At 37.2% G+C, this 16,526-nt stretch overlaps 1 protein-coding gene across 1 annotated transcript in view; it reads left to right on the forward strand.

The window, feature by feature from the left end:
• The window catches only part of COL24A1 (collagen type XXIV alpha 1 chain), a 320,488-nt gene that overhangs the window by 103,944 nt on the left and 200,018 nt on the right, over positions 1 to 16,526 (forward strand). The window contains exons 17-21 of the mRNA XM_081088262.1: positions 1,222 to 1,275; positions 1,353 to 1,397; positions 1,644 to 1,697; positions 3,149 to 3,202; positions 7,696 to 7,749. Of these exons, the coding sequence (XP_080944388.1) occupies positions 1,222 to 1,275; positions 1,353 to 1,397; positions 1,644 to 1,697; positions 3,149 to 3,202; positions 7,696 to 7,749 (261 nt within the window). The remainder of the gene's footprint in view (positions 1 to 1,221; positions 1,276 to 1,352; positions 1,398 to 1,643; positions 1,698 to 3,148; positions 3,203 to 7,695; positions 7,750 to 16,526) is intronic.

Consider the following 16,526-nt stretch of genomic DNA (forward strand, 5'->3'; position numbering starts at 1 on the left):
GCTTGGAACATGTGATAAGGGAGAGCATTTCAGAGAATGGAAAAGAGTCCATTGTGGCTAGGATGTGGGATTTGGAGGAGAGAGAAGTAAAGGGGAAGCAGGGACAAATGGAAGGAGATGACACTGAAAGGGTTGGTAGAAGCCTCATGAAATGCAGGTTCACAGGCCATGGCCACAGGCACTCATGGGAGAAGCAGAGCTAAGAACCATAATAAGAAACAAAAAGAGAAAAACACCATGAGAGGCAAACAGAAAGAATGAAGAAAAAGCAAATGCAATGGAGCAATAAGCAAAAGGAGTCAGGGGGAAAAATATAAAGATATAAAAAGGAAGAGAGAAAAGAACAGGAGGAAACCCAAAAGGGACAAATGAGAGGCCGGGGTCGGGGAGTGGAAAGGGAGACGGTGAGAAAGAGTAGTAAGGGTCCAAGATGCTATCCTAAGATATTTGGATTATAACTTAAAGGGCAACATTTTCAGTATTGTCACAAATTCACCTTTAAAAGTTTGTTAACATTTTGAAATCATAAAAGAGACGTTAAACCAACTTCATCTTTCAGGATGGCTGATGATATGGTAGCAGGCACAGAGTGGTGGCAAAAGTGAAGGCGCAGTGACACAAAAATTATATCTGTTCCCCAAACCATCAACAGATGTCCACCATTTTTTCAACTCTTGTTTTCAAATACCCTTATTGTTGTTATTGTCCTTTGTCTTCTAAGATACCATGTTGAAGAAATTTTTCTAACTCTCTTGCTTTCAAGAGATGATAGTGGTAGTTATGTTTTTAGGGAATCTTGCACTGGAACATTAAACTAAGAACTTTGACACTGATGACTATATCTTATTCATATTATGCTCACAAATGTTAAATGATAAATGAATGAGCTAAGCCCAAAAGATTAAAGTTATTATCTAGTTGGAAAAAATATTTCCAGATGAATGTCGTGGACATTAAGTATTATAGGAACTCAAGGAAGAGAAGGATCCTTATGAGTTAGACCACTCTGAGAACGCTTCAGGAAATAGGGTGGACTTTACTAAAGTTTGGAAGATGGATATAATTTTTAAATTTGGAGAGAGCAAGAGGTTGTTGAAGAAGAGTGCACATGTGCTTAGTGAGATAAACTGTTCTCGGTTAATCTATTAATTAATTTTACCATATTCTCTTTCTAATCTTTGTGGATATTTAATGATACCTTTCTTTGTGATTGCTTTTCAGGGCAGTGTTGGCCTAGTGGGGCCAATTGGACCTTCTGGAATTCCTGGCCCAAAGGTATGGTTCTATTTGCCTAATGGATATTTACCTTTAATGTCTCTATGATGTCACAAAATGTCACTTTCATTTTCTAGGGTCTTTCAGGAAATAAGGGCGTTCCTGGAATCAAAGGTGATAAGGTGACTTAAATATTTACATTATCATAGAGATAATTTCTTATCACATACCTTTTTTTTTTCTTTTGAGCCAACACAACTTATAAAATACTTTATCTTAATATATGGGCTCTAATCTGTACTATCAATTATATAATTTTCTCAGAAGTAGGAAAATTGAGAAATTATTTCTTTGTAATTAATATTTGCTTCCTTATAATATGGCCATGTTTGCAAAGCTTAATTGCTTCTGTGAAATGTGCTCTCCAGGGGGAACAAGGCGTGGCAGGGGAGCCCGGAGAGCCAGGGTATCCTGGAGACAAGGTAACTGGTTTTTGCCATTAGTTTTAAGCCTGTGAAAAAGTACAAGCTCTTTGAAAAGAGTGTTCATTATCTGAACCATGTATTTTTTGTTAGGATATGGTATCAATCTGTTTTCACATATCTTGTTTTCAACCGTTTGCTCATTTTTAGAATACTTGCATGAATTCTTTTTAGTAGTTTATAAATACAGTCATGTGCTGCTTAACGACAGGGACACATTCTGAGACATGCCCGTTAGGTGACTTCAAACCCAGGTAGGATAGCCTAGCGCTCCTAGGCTCCAAACCTGTACAGCATGTTACTCTCTGAAAACTCCAGGCCAGTGTAACACAGTGATCAGAATTTGTGTATGCAAACATACCTAACATAGAAAAGGTACACTAAAAATATAGTATATAAAATGGAGCTCACCTGTGTAGGGCACTTACCACGGATGCAGCTTGCAGGACTGGAAGTTGCTCTGGTGAGGCAGTGAGTGAGTGCTGAGTGACTGTGAAAGTTTAGGACATTACTGTAAACTACTGGGCACTTTATAAACACTGTGTACTTAGACTACGCTAAATTTATTAAACAACATGAGATTAAATCAAGCAGAAGAGGAAATAATGCAATCAAGAAATTCAGTGAACAAGATATATGCAGCTGCTGGTGTAACATGTATACTGTTTTACAGCAAACCTATTTTTTATAAGTAGAAAGAGTTTACTCTAAAATAATGGTAAAATGTTTAGTATAGTAAATACATAAACAAGTAACAGTCATCTGTTATCATTATCAGGTATAACATATTATGCATAATTGTATGTGTTATACTTTTATACGACTGGTGCACAGTAGGTGTGTTCACACCAGCGTCACCAAAAATGCGAGTAATGCATTGTGCTATAATGTTATGATGGCTATGACATCATTAGGAGATAGGAATTTTTCAGCTTCATTATAATCTTAATAGAGGCCCAGTACATGAATTTCATGCACTCAGTGTGTGTGTGGGGGGGTCCCCTCAGCCCGGCTTGTGCCCTCTCGCAGCCTGGGAGCCCTCGGGGAGTGTCCGACTGCTGGCTTAGGGGAGCGGGCCTAAGCTAGCAGTCAGACATCCTTAGTGCTGCCGTGGAGGCAGGAGAGGCTCCCACCACCACCGCTGCTCTCACCAGCCATGAACCTGGCTTCTGGCTGAGCGGCACTCCCCCTGTGGGAGTGCATTGACCACCAGGGAGCAGCTCCTGTGTTAAGCATCTGTCCCCTGGTGGTCAGTGCCTGTCATAGCGACTAGTCATTCTGCCATTTGGTCAATTTGCATATTAGCCTTTTATTATATAGAATGGGACCACTGTGAATATATGTGATCTGTTGTTGACTGAAATGTCATTTTGCAGCACACGACAGGAGAGGCACATATGCCTGTTGGGCATAATAGCTTTTCTCTTCCCCCTACTATTCTCTCCTTTCAGGGCACCACTGGTTTTCCAGGACCACCAGGCGTGAGAGGGAAGCCGGGACCTTCAGTAGGTTTGAACTTTGCTTTGCTCTTTCTGATTAAGGGAATGCACACCGTGGCATGAGTCGTGAAACTTGGTGGTGTTAGTAAAATATAAAAAGTGTATATAAGCCTACCAGGCTGGAATTTTCTCTCTTCAGTTTTAGCATATATAGCTAATCCCTCAAGTTTTCTGTTCATATGTGTAGACTTTTGGATCTCACCCTCTCCAGCCCTCTTACCTTAGGCCAAAACCAAAATTCTGTGAGCCCTAAAGATTTTGATTGATTTATCATTAAACTAAACAATGGACTTTTAAGCCAGAAAGTATAAAGTACTTTAAATGATATTTTAATTTTCCCAAATATCTGTTTCATTAAGAAACATTCTGAAAAATAGATAACATGTCATACTCTCTTTGAGTCCAAATATTCTAGTTCCTTGTCTTTCCCCCCCCCCCCACACTTCTACATCAATTAGTTGAGAAAAAAGGATACCTTATATTGTAGTTAACATGAAACCCAACAAATGATAGAACTAAAATTACTGAATAATTATAATTATTTAAATAAAATGATTAAAACATGAGTTAAAAGTATATCCCTGCAGGTTAAGATCACAAAAATGACCGTAGCTAACATTTACTGGGTGTTTACAAAGTACCAGGCGCTAGTCTAAGAGCTGTACCTCTAATTTAATCCTTACGACAATTATGTGAAGTTGGTACTGTTATTATTCCTGTTTTATAGATTAGGTAAACAGAGGCATGGGGAGTTAAGTCCCTTGCTCAAGGCCCCACAGTTAGGTGGAAAACCTAGTTAATCACTTAAGTCAGAGCCCATGCTCTTAGCCGCTGTCATACTGCTGTAGGATTAAACATTTTGAAATTTAGTATTTTAATATTGATTACAACTCTATGAAGGTGAAGGTGATTGTATATAGAAAAAACAGATATAACATTATATTAATTGATATAACATTATAATATACATTCAAAAAGGAGTGTTGTTTTCCTAATTCATCATGTTCTCCCTAACTCCATCTTCCCCTCACAGTATTATTTTTGCATCAAAAGAAGCAGCATTAAGTTACAGAGCTTTATATACCACATTCTTTTTTAAAAAATATATTTTATTGATTTTTTACAGAGAGGAAGGGAGAGGGAAAGAGAGTTAGAAACATCAATGAGAGAGAAACATCGATCAGCTGCCTCCTGCACACCCCCTACTGGGGATGTGCCCGCAACCAAGGTACATGCCCTTGACCAGAATAGAACCTGGGGCCCTTTAGTCTGCAGGGCGATGCTCTATCCACTGAGCCAAACCAGCCAGGGCTATATACCACATTCTTTATAACTTATGTCAGTGGCAGCATTTCATATACACCTCTCAGGTATTATTTAATCCAAAGAACAGTATTTGGTATCTATTTGTCAAATGAAATGTCAGTGGTGAGCTTTGCTTTTACTAGTTCTTTACCCTGAACACTCAGGATAAACCCAGTCAGCCATGTACCCAGCTTGTGCCCCAGAGTTGAATCTCAAAACTCCGAAGTACATAAATAAGAGGCATGAGAACAGGTCACGAAGCTAAAAAAAAAAAAAAAAAAAAAAAAAAAAAAAAAAAAAAAAAAAAAAAAAGCTTCCATTTCTCAAGGGTACTTCTAAATCACATAATCTGGCAAAATAATTTTTTTATTTTGTATAATGTGAGGGCTTTCTAACTTTTGATCATAATAAAAGGAAGTGGTACAGCACAGTTTCTAAGGCAAATACTGAGTAATCAGTGATACCAATATAGTTCCCTTATGCTTTACAATTAGGTACTTGGGAAAATGAGAGTTAAGTATCTTGCATATATAAAAAACCTTTTTAATGTCTTCTTACTCTCTGATTCAGTTTATATTGATAACATGTTTATGGGCATGAGGGAATCACTGATCTGAGAAACAGACTTGGGTTTTAGTCCCAGACCTAATACTGACCTTTCCGACCTTGCATTTAAGCACTGTGGTATCCAGTTTCTCGTCTAAAATGAGAGTCAGACTATCTCATAGTTAAGGTTCCTTGCAACTCTGACTCTGATATTTTCCCATTTTAGCAATAGTGCTTATTAATATTTCTCTAGGCCTAGCTAAAGAAAAGGCAGAGAGGTTGTTTTACCTTTAACACATTGTCTTAAAACCCTTAAAATTTTTTCCTGGAATAAGTTACTAGAAACTCTAGTGTGATTCTTTTAGGGCAGTGATGACAGGGGGTATAAGATGGTAAGGCTTTAGTTGCTCATTTCATACCTTTCTATACTAATCTAATAAAAATTTTTTAATGTCAGCAGTGATTACTGTGGTAGGTGATAATTGACCATCTCTTGTTTTATCAAATCTTTAAAAAAATATATTTCAGATTGAAGATCGGGTAGAGATTTATGAATTAATATTTGTAAAATGACCTTGTCTTTAGACTCACACTTTAGCACTTGTTTGTATCTTATTAATATAAAAAATTATAGGGGTTTGACCTGGAAACTAGTTATGGAAGGAAAGGCACCTGTTTAATGAAAAATTGCTTTCTCAGAATCAGCTATCATATTAGTAACAAACTATACAAGTTAGTGCCTACACTCAATCATTACTATTGTAAAAAGAATGCCTTTTATATCTCTTGCTTTTTATTTTATGTTATCTAAGATTTTGCTGTTACTGATATTGTTTCCAAATGGATCTAAATTGTAACATGAAAGAATATTTTCAAGATTAAAAAAAAGTCCTGTTTTGGAAGGTTTTTTGCATCCTGGAATAGGAGCCCCTTTGCTCTGCAAATGCTTAAAAACTAGAGAAAACTACCACTCAGAGGGTGTTAAGAAACTTTCTTTCCTTGAAACAGAGAAAACAATTATATTATAGTATACCATATATCCTTTCTATTTTTTAACCAGAAGTTGTCATTTTTAGAGGTTTACTTAATCATTACTGAATTCTCTAAAAGGTACTTGAAAATTCTGTTTTTATAAATGAGAATTGACATCCAAGGAAATTTGTAGTTCAAGGATTTTTAAAAAGTAAAAATGTATTTGAATAAAAAATAAAATTATTTCACTATTTATGTTTTTAAATATCTGGTTGCCGGTCAACTTTTCTGAAAACAAAAACCTAGGGTAGAATGCTAGTTTTTCCTCAACGCTTATATATTTAGCTTCTTGTTTGGATGTGGCCACTAGAGGGCCCCAGTGAGAACTCAGCTCCATCTCTAAGAAAGGTACTTGTCATTTCAAGAATTTAAGACTCCTAGGTACTGATGATGATGGATTGTGATTTCATTTATTTAGGAGGACTTAACTGAACTCTTGCCTAATATTTTATCATGTTTATCTATATTCAATTTTGTACTGTTTTATATCCAGATTACCAGCACTGTATGAGTGGATTTAGTACCGATGGGACACTGTGCTTTACTTCTGGGCACGTGGATGAACCTATATTGTATATTGCAATTGTACATAATCTGAAGTCCAATTTAAACTCACTAGAAATTTAATGTGACAAAAATAATGAATTTTATGGGTTTTTTTCTTGTGAAAACAAGGTATCAGTCTACTGGCCTTTTCCATTCTGTGCGTTTGTCTCTTGAGAGCATTGCTAGCCCTCCCTGGTTTCAGGCTTTATCCACATTTCTCTTTCCTCTGACCTTCCTCGCTAGCCCTGATTGCACGTTGTATGTCTGAATGCCGGGAAATGGCTTCAGAGCTATTGAAACCAAATCCTCAAATTTTTAATTAAAGGATCAAAATAATCTAGAAATTCTGTGCCTCACCCAGGAAAGGAGAGAGGATGTGACGGGAACGCTTAATAGTTACAAAACTGGTTCACATTTAATGAATGCTTTCTATGTGCCAGGCTCTGTGCTTAGCACTTGACTATATTACCTCGTTTAAACCTCACAGTGACTGTGTAAGAATGTTAGTAATGTTATTATTATTATTCTGTTTTATTGATGAGAAAACGGAGACTTGGAGAAATTAAGCAACAAGCATTTAAATCCATGTGATTCTGAATTACTTAACCAGGACTCTTCCAGTGTCAAAGGAGAGAGAAGTTTTCAGAGACAGTTCTGGGGCTGTGATTATTTACGAAAGCAATTCTTCATCTACATTTCCCTACACTGTTGAGTCCAAATTTATTGTCTTATCTCTGGGTAACATGTACACACACACACTTTTTTTCTTTATTTGAGCCCTTAAATCATTAAATTGTTTGTATGCCTAACACTAAAGAATAAATGTATATCACATCCAAACACATGTTATTTAAATACATTCTCTACAGTCATGGTTACAAATGAAGTCTTTCTGAATAGTGGTTACAACTTTGTTTGACAGTATATTAGTGTTGTGTGCTGAGATGTCATTACAACTTTGTGTGGCATAATATATTGAGTGCTGTCTGCTTACCATGTGTCTTTTTCCCTTTAAATTGTATTCATTAAATTAATGTTTATACTTGTATTTCCTCCCTACCCCATTTTAGGGCAAAGCAGGTGACCCAGGACCCCAAGGACCATCTGGCCTTCCAGGACCAGAGGTAAAATGTTGGTGGGAAGATGATAAATTTGGGAAAAAATAGTAGAAATTACATTTGATTGATAAAACATGTTTTTACATAATAGGCTTTTAAAAGGTTCTCTTTAAAGTTTACATCTTTGTAAATAGTCTGGATTAAATGTTTTCTTTTGTGTCAGGAGATATGTGACAGTTACCCCCTAAAAATAAAAAATAAAAAGGTATTATTAGCCACATTATAGTCCTGATTCTATCACAGCTGTTTTATTTGTTCTGCACAACTATTAATAACACATACTTGGGGCTTGTAATCAAATTTCAGGACATACTAGTAAACTGCACTGAATTTTTAATGCAAAATGCTTCCAGTTTTGCTATATGCAGATATAATTTGGATCCCATTCCTTAGAATAAGTACAATTAAGTCTGTGGTGCGTACATCAAATTTACTGTGTATTTTTTGAAATTTTGACTTTGGCTTAATCTTGATGTACAATGACTACCCCACCCCCCGCAAGCCTACAACATAGAACATAAACTTCTGAGGTGAAACATTTGAGTTTTTAAAAATCACTTAATGAGTCAAAGAGATACATACTCCAGGAGCTAAAGCTCCTGAAACTCACTCTAGTTCAGAAATATGTCAAAATATATATTCATGCAGGGTGTCCCCCAAAATGTATACACACTTTAATAGCTGAGAGCTCAACTTTGAAAATGAAATGTATTTTAATAAACACTGCCTGTGTAATTATTCAAAATGGGTGTATACATTTTGGGGGACACCCTATATGCACATGCTAGTAGAAACCCACACATACACCTACATCAATTCAGAGTCATAGACTTAGCAGTAAAACTGAGAAAATGAATTTTTGGCTTCAGAATACGTAACGCAGAGCAATAAAGTTCTCCCAGTGTTGCAGCCATGGGCATTGCTTCTAGGAACTCTGTGTGGATGCCTTTTCACTCTCTGTGTAAATGCTTTCTCACTCTCTGTGTAAACCGTAAGATCTAGTTACTCCACAGCTGTCTTTCAGGGTTGGCTGGTTTCTTCAACAAATGTCTCTCCTTATTTATTGTCAAATTTAAAACACGTTGTATATTGATAGTTCAAAAATCTAAAAAAAACTACATTGTGTACCTACTTTTATTAATAGGGAGATGTCAGGAGGTAAAACACAGCACTATATGGATGTCACCATTCTGGGAAGAAGGAAGTTATGAGTAATTAAAACAGTTACTAGTGGGTCATTAAAACAGTAACTAAGAGACTAATATAAGTTCCTATCTTTTATGAGCCTGCATTTTAAAAATCATCTCTTATGCAAATCTTCCTGGAATGAATCGTATTTACCTGTCTTCTCGTACTGAGGATACAGAACCTAATTTACCTTTTATTACCTTTGAAGGCTGTTATGATGAACATGGGTTGTTCTGTTGTAACTTCAGTTATAGATGGTATGCGCGCTAGGAAGGAAGGTGCCACATCCTTGCTCTTAGAGTGGTTTTGAATCATTATCTTTTTTTTAGAAAGTCAGGTTAAAGGATAGATAGGCCATGTTTTTACTTAATACTCAGTCTTCCTGGGATGTTTCCTTTTCTCTGTTGCCTTTGAGACTATGATTTGCAGTCACCATTCACAGCACTGTTGCATTGGCTTTGCCTTCTGCACTTGTCATGCAGGGTCCTGAGCCCTGACTTAGCAAGTCTGTGACCATTTGCCCTCCTCACCTGTATGGCATTTTCTCATGGGGCTGAAGACGTAACCTATGCTTTCTCAAGAACTGATGCAAGGTTGTTTTGGGAAACGGGGCCTAGTCCAAAGATTGTAACTTCTTGATCATAAGAATAAAATATGTTGGCAATCATATATTAGGCAACACTTTTTATCCAACATTAGGCTTTTAAGAGAATTGCAGGTCCAAGAATTTAAAATTAATATGTTTAATATTATAGCAAGCCGGGAAAGTTTCTACTTGTACAGTACATGAATTTTCTCAGATGAAAGGTCTCCTATGTTGTGCTGAATTTAGACTTTATCCTGTAGGCAATGATGAAAGATTTTTATGCAAGGGAAGGAAGTGATCAGACTTGTGTTTTTGACTTATGTGTAACAGGAGCAAAGGTAAAGGGGGAGAGAGGGAGAGGACACAAGACTAAATGTTTTACTTGCTAATCTTGTATACGTGTTTTTCAATAAACTTTACCATAAGTCTATCTAGCTTCACTAAAAAATATTATTATATTTATTAGGTTTGACTTATATTTATAAATTAATTTAGGGAGCAGTGATATATTGAATCATTGTTCCTCTCCAAGAACAATGTATGCCTTTCATTTAAGTCTATTTTTTGTGTTTTTCAGGAATGTTTTAAAGTTTTCCTCATATAGGTTTCTGTACATTCCTTATTAAACTTGTTCCTATCTCATCTTTGTTGTTGCTGTTGTAAATGGGATTTTCTCTATCATTCTATTCTCTAACAGGTTTCTGTATAGTATATATGAGGATTATTGATTTCTGAACATTACTTTTACATCCTGCTATCTAAATGGTTTCTTATCTTTGAGTTAGCTTTATCACTGATTTTTCTAAAATTTTGTAGACATGTTCTCATGTAATTTTTCAAATAGCAATCATTTTAGTTTTCTTCTTTCTCAGTTCTCACACCTCTCATTTAATTCTCATGTTGAATGGCATTGCAGTACCTCTAGTACAGTGTAGAAGAATTAGAAGTAGTGTGCATTCTTGCCTTGCTCCTGATCTTAATGGAAATACTATGTTTTATCATGAAGTAAATGCTGGAATTAAAATTAAAATATGCATATATTTTATCATGTTAAAAATATTCATCAATTCCTATTTCTTAGTGTTTTTAATAAGGGATGGTTGTTATAATTTGTCAAATATATAGATTTTGTCAAATATTTGTTATGTTTTCAACATCTAGGGAGGTAATTATATTTTTTCTTTTAGATCTATTTATATAGTATATTATTGTAAAGGATTTTCTATTAATTATTTTTATATAATGAATATTTCTTCATAAATTCTATATACTGATTGTTTCTATATAATGACTATTTTCTATTTCATTAAAAAATTTTACTTGATCATGGTCTATTATTTTTCTAATCTAATGATAATTCTACTAATATTTTTATTCTACATCAATATTTATAAGTGATATTGATCCTACTTTTATTTTTGTACTTAATTATCAGGTTTAGGTATCAATGTTGCATTTGTTTCATCAAAATAATTAGGAAGCCTTCAGTTTTAATGCTCTGGCATAACTTATGACACATTTGGACTATCTTATCTGTGGGGCTTTGGTGGAATTCCCCTGGGAAATCATCTCAAATTGGAGCTTTTTATGGGGTAGTTCCCTGATAAATTTCTTCAGAGCTTCTGTGGAAATTAGCCTGTTTAAGCTTTCTATGGGGTTAAATGTTATTTCCCTAGATAATGATCTGTTTCATCTAGGCCAGTGATGGCTAACCTTTTAAGCTCGGCGTGTCAACTTTTTGAAAAACCCTAACTTAACTCTGGTGCCGTGTCACATATAGAAATTTTTTGATATTTGCAACCATAGTAAAACAAAGATTTATATGTTTGATATTTATTTTATATATTTAAATGCCATTTAACAAAGAAAAATCAACCAAAAAAATGAGTTCGCATATCACCTCTGACACGCGTGTCATAGGTTCGCCATCACTGATCTAGGCTGTCAAATTTACTTTCAGATAAACCTACAAAATTGTCCCATGATTTTTTAAAAAAAAAATTAATGTTTATTTCCCATGTATCATTTAAAAACCAAAAATTGCTTTTTTTTTAATATTTGTGCTTTTCCCCTTTTTCTTAATTGGACTTGATTCAGTTCGTCTATTTTGCTGTTTTTCTCAAAAGAATTCTAAATATTTTATCTACATAAGCTTCTTCTTTTATCTTTATTATTTCCTTGAGCTTCTTTTGGTTTATGTTGTTCTTTTTATTTGGAGCTGGAATTCCATTTCATTTATTTTCATTCTTGAAATTCAGAGCTATGGCTTCCCCTCTGATCACTTTAAAAATGTATCCCATAAACAGACTGACAGCTGTCAGAGGGAGGGAGGTTGGGGGCTGGATGAAAGAAGGTGAAGAGATTGAGAAAAAAGACATCACATATATAACACATAGACACAGACAGCAGTGTGGTGTTAGCGAGAGGAAAAGGGGGTGGGGGACATGTGGAGGTGGGCAAAGGGTGGAGAGTGGAGACAGAAAGAGACTTTGCTTGGGGGGGTGGCACACAATGCAGTGTGCAGATGATGTTATATTGAGTTGTAACCTATATGGTTACACTTGAAACCTATATGGTTTTGTGAACCAGTGTCACCCCAATAAATTCAATAAAAAATAAATACATAAAATAAAAAAAACAAAAACTAACGCATCCCATAGATTCTGGTATGGAGTATTTTTATTGCCATTCTTTTAAGATATTTTGTAATTTCCCTTTTAAGATGGTTTGTATTTTTCTTTTCATACAAGAGTTATTTAAAATTGAAAATTTCCAAGTGGGAAAGCCTGTTGGTTTTTATTTTAATAATTCCTGATTATATTACACTAGAGGCCCGGTGCACAAAAATTTGTGCACTCGGGGGAGGGGGGTCCCTTAGCCCGGCCTGTGCGCTCTCCCAGTCTGGGACCCCTCGGGAGATAACGACCTGCTGGCTTAGGCCTGCTCCCGGGTGGCAGAGGGCAGGCCCAATCCCTAGGTGCAGCCCCTGGTCGGGCTCAGAGCAGGGCTGATTGGGGAGTTGGGGCACCGCCCCCTGTCATGCACAGAGCAGGGCGGATTGGGAGGTTGCGATGCCACCCTGTCACGCTCAGGGTAGGGCCGATTGGGGGGTTGGGGCACCGCCCCCTGTCACGCACAGAGCAGGGCCAATCAGGGGGTTGGGGCGCTGCCCCCCGTCATGCACAGAGCAGGGCCCATCAGGGGGTTGGGGAGCTCCCCCCTGTCATGCACAGAGCAGGGCAGATCAGGGGGTTGGGGCGCTGCCCCCGTCACACTGATCCCGGTGCTGGGAGGCCTCGTGGCTCCGCTGATCCCGGTGCTGGGAGGCATATTACCCTTTTACTATATAGAATAGAGGCCTGGTGCACAGGTGGGGGCCGGCTGGTTTGCCCTGAAGGGTGTCCTGGATCAGGGTGGGGGTCCCCACTGGGGTGCCTGGCCAGCATGGGTGAGGGGATGATGGCTGTTTGCAGCTGGTCACACCCCCTTCAGGTTGGGGGTCCCCACTGGGGTACCTGGCCAGTCTGGGTGAGGGGCTGAGGGCTGTTTTCAGGCTGGGACTGAAACTCCCAACCGCTTTTTCTTTTCTTTTTTTATTTTGGGCCAGCTTTAGCTCTGAGGCTCCACCTCTTAGGCCTCCGCTCCTGAAAGCAGGTATCTGGTTTGTTTCGGTTCTCGAAACTCTGTATCAACTCCAGCTCTGAGATCCCAGCCGGCTGAAAGCTGGTTTCTGGGGTTTTATTTAGCTTCTATATTCGTTACAATGTTTCTTAAACTGCAAGCTCAGAGGCCGGCAAGGCAGGCGGGGAACGTTGGTTTCCTCCGTCACTGAAGCAAGCAAGCCTCATGTTAGGTTCAAGCTGCCTGGCTGCCGGCCGCCATCTTGGCTTACAGTTAATTTGCATATCGCCCTGATTAGCCAATGGGAAGGGTAGCGGTCATATGCTAATTACCATGTTTCTCTTTTATTAGTGTAGATTGCTATCCAAGACTATTGTTCTAATTTTGGAACTTACCAGTCTTTTCTTTGTGACTTAATGTATGGTCACTTTTTGTGAATGTTCCATATGTACTTGACCAGAAGGTATATTTTCATAATCAGATATGAAATTTAATATGTAGTGGATTTTCTCATCCTTATTGACTATGTTCTTTAGTCATAGAAGCTATATCTTCACCTTTTTGCAGGGGTCTGATTGATCTGTCTGTTAATGGGATGGACTCTGGCTTCTGTTGATCCAGTTGCTGTTGGGGCTACAACTGGCACTCATTTCTCCCTCCTTCACAATCCATTTCAAATTCCCCTCATTCTCAGTTCTCACCTCAGTAGGTCTTGGTGGCTTATCAGATGGTTTAACCTAAACCTTTGTTACTGAAACACATGAACTTTTGATAGGAGCGCCACAAAATGTCCAGTGTATTACCTGAGTTCCACATGTATTCCTTCGTGCCCTTTTTGGGTAAAGCAGTCTTGCCCTCCTTTTGCTTCAGTGTCCATGAACCATGCCAGTCTGGTGACTCCTCCTTCCAAATGCCCTGCTGATGGCCATCAGTTTTACTTTACTGGGTGTTTGGCTGTGTCTCCTGTCAAGAGAGCGCCCTTTTGGGAAACAGCATATCCAACCCTAAAGAGCCCAAGCTCTAAAGCAGCGGTTCTCAACCTGTGGGTCGCGACCCCTTTGGCGGTCGAACGACCCTTTCACGGGGGTCGCCTAAGACCATCCTGCATATCAGATATTTACATTATGATTCATAACAGTAGCAACATTACAGTTATGAAGTAGCAATGAAAATAATCTTATGGTTGGGTCACAACATGAGGAACTGTATTTAAAGGGCCAGAAGGTTGAGAACCACTGCTCTAAAGGAAGGGAAAACAAACTCTTAACTAAAATATGTATTTATCTTTGTGAAGATGAACTGCTGATACTTCCAGATTGGAAGGGGCCAACATGAATGCAAACTGTCTTATATTCTCTTTTTTTTTAATTATAAAGGAAAAGAGCACATTTGCCAAATCAGTGGTGTATGTGTGGGAGGCCTTAGTAATCTGCTTTAGTAATAATGCTTACACCTGACACAATGGGGGCTGTGGGAGTCGACAGTCATTCTTCAGAATCCAGCTGGTGAATAAACCTGTGCGCTTACAGGGACCACCACCTGTACATAGTTTAGATCTTTAATGATGGCACTCATCGCTGACATTCTGTCCACACACAATATGATGGCAGCCATGTAAATGTGAATGATTGGCTGATCCTGGGAACCTAACGACAGGAGTATTCCTGCCATTTAGTCTCATTTGATAATCTCATTCTAATTATTTGTTACAAGTTTTTTGAGATACCTATTATACATTAATCACTAAAAACGCTAAGGTGAATTAGATTAGGTCCTGACTTCAAGAAGCTTATATTTTTTAAAAAATCAATATTCAATTCAGACTATCTCAAAGCCTTCACTATCTGTCCTTTTCAAAGATATCAAGACTAATTAAGTTTCATAAAATAAAATATTAAATATCAAGTCATTTTTAAAAGTCTAAAACCAGTGTAATGCTCAGAAAAAAAAAATTATAAAATAGCCAAAAGAATTTTTTTTGGTCTCTCCATTCTATATTCTTTCCTTCTTGGGCATGAGTTCTTGTCTACCTCAAATGATACATCTCTTTCTTTCCATAATTTATCCTTCTAAGCCTGTTTTAGAGAAAAACCTGATAAATATATTTCAATCCAAGCAATAAATAGTTAACAGCTAATTGCAGTGTAATCCCCTTTCAGAGATATTTACATTTCAACACTAAACATAAAACCTGGAACTAATGCAATAAGTCTTGAATTTGTAGAATTTTGGCTATTATTTGGTTAGCAGGGGAAAAAATGTGGGTGATTAGAAACTATGATACTCCTCAAATTAATCATACCATATAAGTGGCCATGTACACTACCAACAAGACAGGACAATACTGGATAATATTTCTTGCTAGTGCCTTCTAGTTTGAAAGCTCAGGTCTCCATAAAAGTTGGTGAAAGTATAGCACTCGAGTTTTTGTTGTAAATTCTATATTACCTGACATTGGCATTGAAAAAAACTGTTATCATTAAAAAGTGTCTGAACAAATGTCACTTCAAACCACTCCAAACTGTTTTTTTCTTGCTTCTTAGTATTTTACTTATTGTAGGCAAATTATGAAATTGCTATAAATATATCTATGCATTTAGCACTTCACAGAATTAAAATATTAGAAATATTTTAATATCAAGATAGAGCATCAAGTGCTTTAAAATTTTTCCATACTGGTTCTTCTTAGTAAGAATATATGGAAAATGCCGTACAGGAATCTTCTCTCTTCCTTTAAGCATAGTAGTATCAGTTTTGAGCACTAACCCCATGCTTTCTCCCAGTGCTAACAGCAAACCACCTTTGAATGTGGTTGCAGGATACTTAGATATGTGTGTTGATTCAGCTGTTAACCTCCCTTTGCTACAGCGATCATCAAATAGTTGAGTTTTGGATGATGTTCTTCATAAATGGGGCCAGTTGTTTACTACAAAAATGAGCTGAAACCAGTAATCACAGAGGTGTCAGAAGTGGTCAAGCAATGGGTCCTTTTCCACCAGCGTAGTCTTCATCAGAGACAAAAGACCAAAGTTCATTTAAAGAGTCTGCTCACATCAAGCAAAAGCATGCTTCCAAATGTCCATTTTAGCACCTTAATTGACTTAACAGAATAAGCCAGCCTGTGGCCAACTACATGAGTTGATGGGTTCCGTTCACTTAAACCTATTATTTTTTGTTAACTTTTACCACTTGAGTTTGGTCAAGGAACTTGGTATTTTTAGTTACTATTCAAGAAGTGGTTATGAAAGAAAACACCTGATTAAGCCAGTCAATAAACACTTATTTCTTGAGTTCCTATTGTGTGCAAAGCTATACCTAAGTAAGTTATATACAACAATATATTATACACAACCTGAGGAAATTTGTAGTCTAGTTGCGGAAAATAAGG

The sequence above is a fragment of the Myotis nattereri genome, assembly GCF_964212035.1.
Source record: "Myotis nattereri genome assembly, chromosome: 3".
NCBI lineage: Eukaryota > Metazoa > Chordata > Mammalia > Chiroptera > Vespertilionidae > Myotis > Myotis nattereri.